The following is a 2,500-nucleotide window of genomic DNA, read 5'->3' as shown; positions in this document are numbered from 1 at the left end:
TGTGAATCATCTAAGATAATAGCTGCGACGACCGCAATGACCTCTATTACATAACATTCCTCGACATCTTCATCTGAGTCCACCTCATCAATAGCCTTAACTCAGGACTGCCGGCTTGCCTTCTTCTCTGGCTGGGCACGGCTGCGGCACGTGACCGCAAAATGATTGGCCTTGCCACATTCATTACATGTTTTGCCACGAGCCACGCACTTTCCGGCTTCGTGTGTTCGGCCACAGTTTCCACAGGATTTTGTTTCCCCGCACTGGCAGCCTTTGTTTCTGAGTGCATGATCACATGTCTCTTCCACGCTGTGGGTTTTTGCTGAGCGTAAATGCACTTATTGTGTCTCCAATTTCTGTAAAGTTACCTGGGATTCGTGCAAAAGACTCTCATGGACTTTGTCGTCACGAATCCCAAATATTAGCTTGTCACGCAATCTTTCATCGGGTGTAATATTCGGGAACTCACAGCTTCTGCTAGCTTCCTTAGGGCTGTTCGATACTGGTCATAGGTTTCTCCAGCTTCTTGCACTCTTTGGTTGAAGCGGTACCATTCAAAGGGGATGCTCTTGTGCAGCTCGCAATATTCTGCAAATTTGTCAAGAACTGACTTGAGTTTCTTGGTGTCACCTTCCTCTGCCCATGACGACGTTGAGTATACGTCACGAGATTCTTCTCCGATGATCATAAGAAACGCAGCAACTTGTATGCCTTCCGCTTTTTTGTTCAGTTCGGTTACTTGGGCATAATTATCCCAAGCGAGTTTGAATTGCTTCCACTTGTCTGCCACGCTAGCATCGTTGGTATCTAAAGGTGGCGGCGGAGGTAATGAAAATCCCGTTGCCATTTGTAAGCCTTGTTTTGCTCTCGCATCCACAAATTACCTGGTCCGTTACGTGTGAGAGGTTCGAGCAACCACTGGCTGCCACCATGTATATAATTTATTGGCTAAAGTCTGATAAGTTTCGAATTGATTTATTCTGATTCTTTGGCTATATTCAGTAAAAGTGGATTGCCGTGTAGTAGACACCTTTAACACCGTTTGATCAGGTTACAATCAAGTAATGAAATCACATGCACTCATTAAAAGATGTCACGCATGGGACAATCTTGCTACAATATATGTTCAAAGAGACAAATTGAAGGTGATCAAGTGGACATGGTGGAAGTTGTTAGCAAGCCTTTGGGAATCCACTTGTCTATTCAAGAATTTTTAAATTAAAATTTATTCATTTTGTTTTATGATTTAAACTTACTTCCTTACAATACAATACAATTACAAACAAAAGTAAATTAGGGTTGACTATAACCACTGAAAGAACTTATAATATAACTGCAGGAATGCCAAGACTGGTGAAGAATTGCCTGCAAAGTTCAACAAGCAATCCCCACTTTATTTAACCAAGCCCTTTTCAGAGTGAAAACAACACAAAGAGCCTATTATAAATTTCTAATACCACAAACGAAATTTTTTACTCTTACTTTTCAATATTATCGATAAGGTATGGCCCAATAAAAATATGGCATTACTGGTACTTGTTAAAATCTAATTGACTCTTTAGAAAAAGATCTCTGGCTTTTTGTCGTATTCACAGGATATTTTCTTCAATTAACCACCTTTAAGGAAGATCTCTGATGAAGGTTCTTGAATTTTTTCTTCTTAAATTTACTTCTGGAGAGAATTCACAAGTATGGGTTTACATTAGGGTAAACCATGAAATATAACATTCAGGAGGACAAATGGAAAACACCTCCTGGATCATGCTGCATATTCTTTCTGTGTCTCTGATTTCAACATTTCACTACCGAAGTTGATACACTGTGAACACATTAGCAAGATTTGTCATATTTCGGGTGACTAAATTCCTTCCAGAGTGGCCTAGCTTAGAAAAAAAACAAATTTTTGACTTGACTTCCCCTCCCTCTTAATGACTTTTTGTCACCTCCCACTTTTGGGAGCAAGTGATCAGTCTGAACCACGTCACGGTCTTTCTTCCCTCACTCCCTCTGGGATGGGTGAGGTGAAAGACCCTGAGAACGAGGTTGGAGTCAAAGGAACATATCACACTATGACACATGATCATTTCTTTGTTCTTGCCATACAGAAAGCAACAGCCTACCCACCCACCTACATGGGCAGCCCACTGGCAGTCTAATGTCTGTTGATTTTCACATATGGGGTGAATGACGTTTTTCTTTTTTTTGATGAACTAGTCTCTGAGATACTCGTTATACGCTTTGTTTATATTTTCACAGTAATGTGCCCTTGCATTCTTGTGTGGCATACAAATGGTATTTTGCAGTCTTCCCTTGGCACATTCCATGCATATGGAGTCAGAAAAGTATCACAAAAGAAAAACAAAAAGACAGCTTACCTAATTCTTGCACAAGGTTCAGTAATTCCTACAAATGATTAAGAAAAAAAATTGTCACAAAGGCATTTCATGACGGAATTTTCATGGAACTCTTCTAAATTGTGAAGTTATTAATCCTAATCAAC

General features: G+C 40.2%; 1 protein-coding gene across 2 annotated transcripts in view; it reads right to left on the bottom strand.

Moving 5' to 3' along the window:
- Window positions 1-2,500, bottom strand: part of LOC138051999 (transmembrane and coiled-coil domain-containing protein 4-like) — a 79,825-nt gene that overhangs the window by 57,038 nt on the left and 20,287 nt on the right. For both annotated transcript variants that reach the window (XM_068898347.1, XM_068898348.1), the window contains exon 4: window positions 2,376-2,403. In XM_068898347.1, coding sequence (XP_068754448.1) covers window positions 2,376-2,403 — 28 coding nt within the window. The remainder of the gene's footprint in view (window positions 1-2,375; window positions 2,404-2,500) is intronic.

Source organism: Montipora capricornis, chromosome 6 (assembly GCF_036669925.1).
Source record: "Montipora capricornis isolate CH-2021 chromosome 6, ASM3666992v2, whole genome shotgun sequence".
In the NCBI taxonomy this organism is placed as follows: Eukaryota; Metazoa; Cnidaria; class Anthozoa; order Scleractinia; family Acroporidae; genus Montipora; species Montipora capricornis.
The sequence above is the reverse complement of the archived record's forward strand: the minus strand, read 5'-3'. Positions and strand labels throughout refer to the sequence as shown.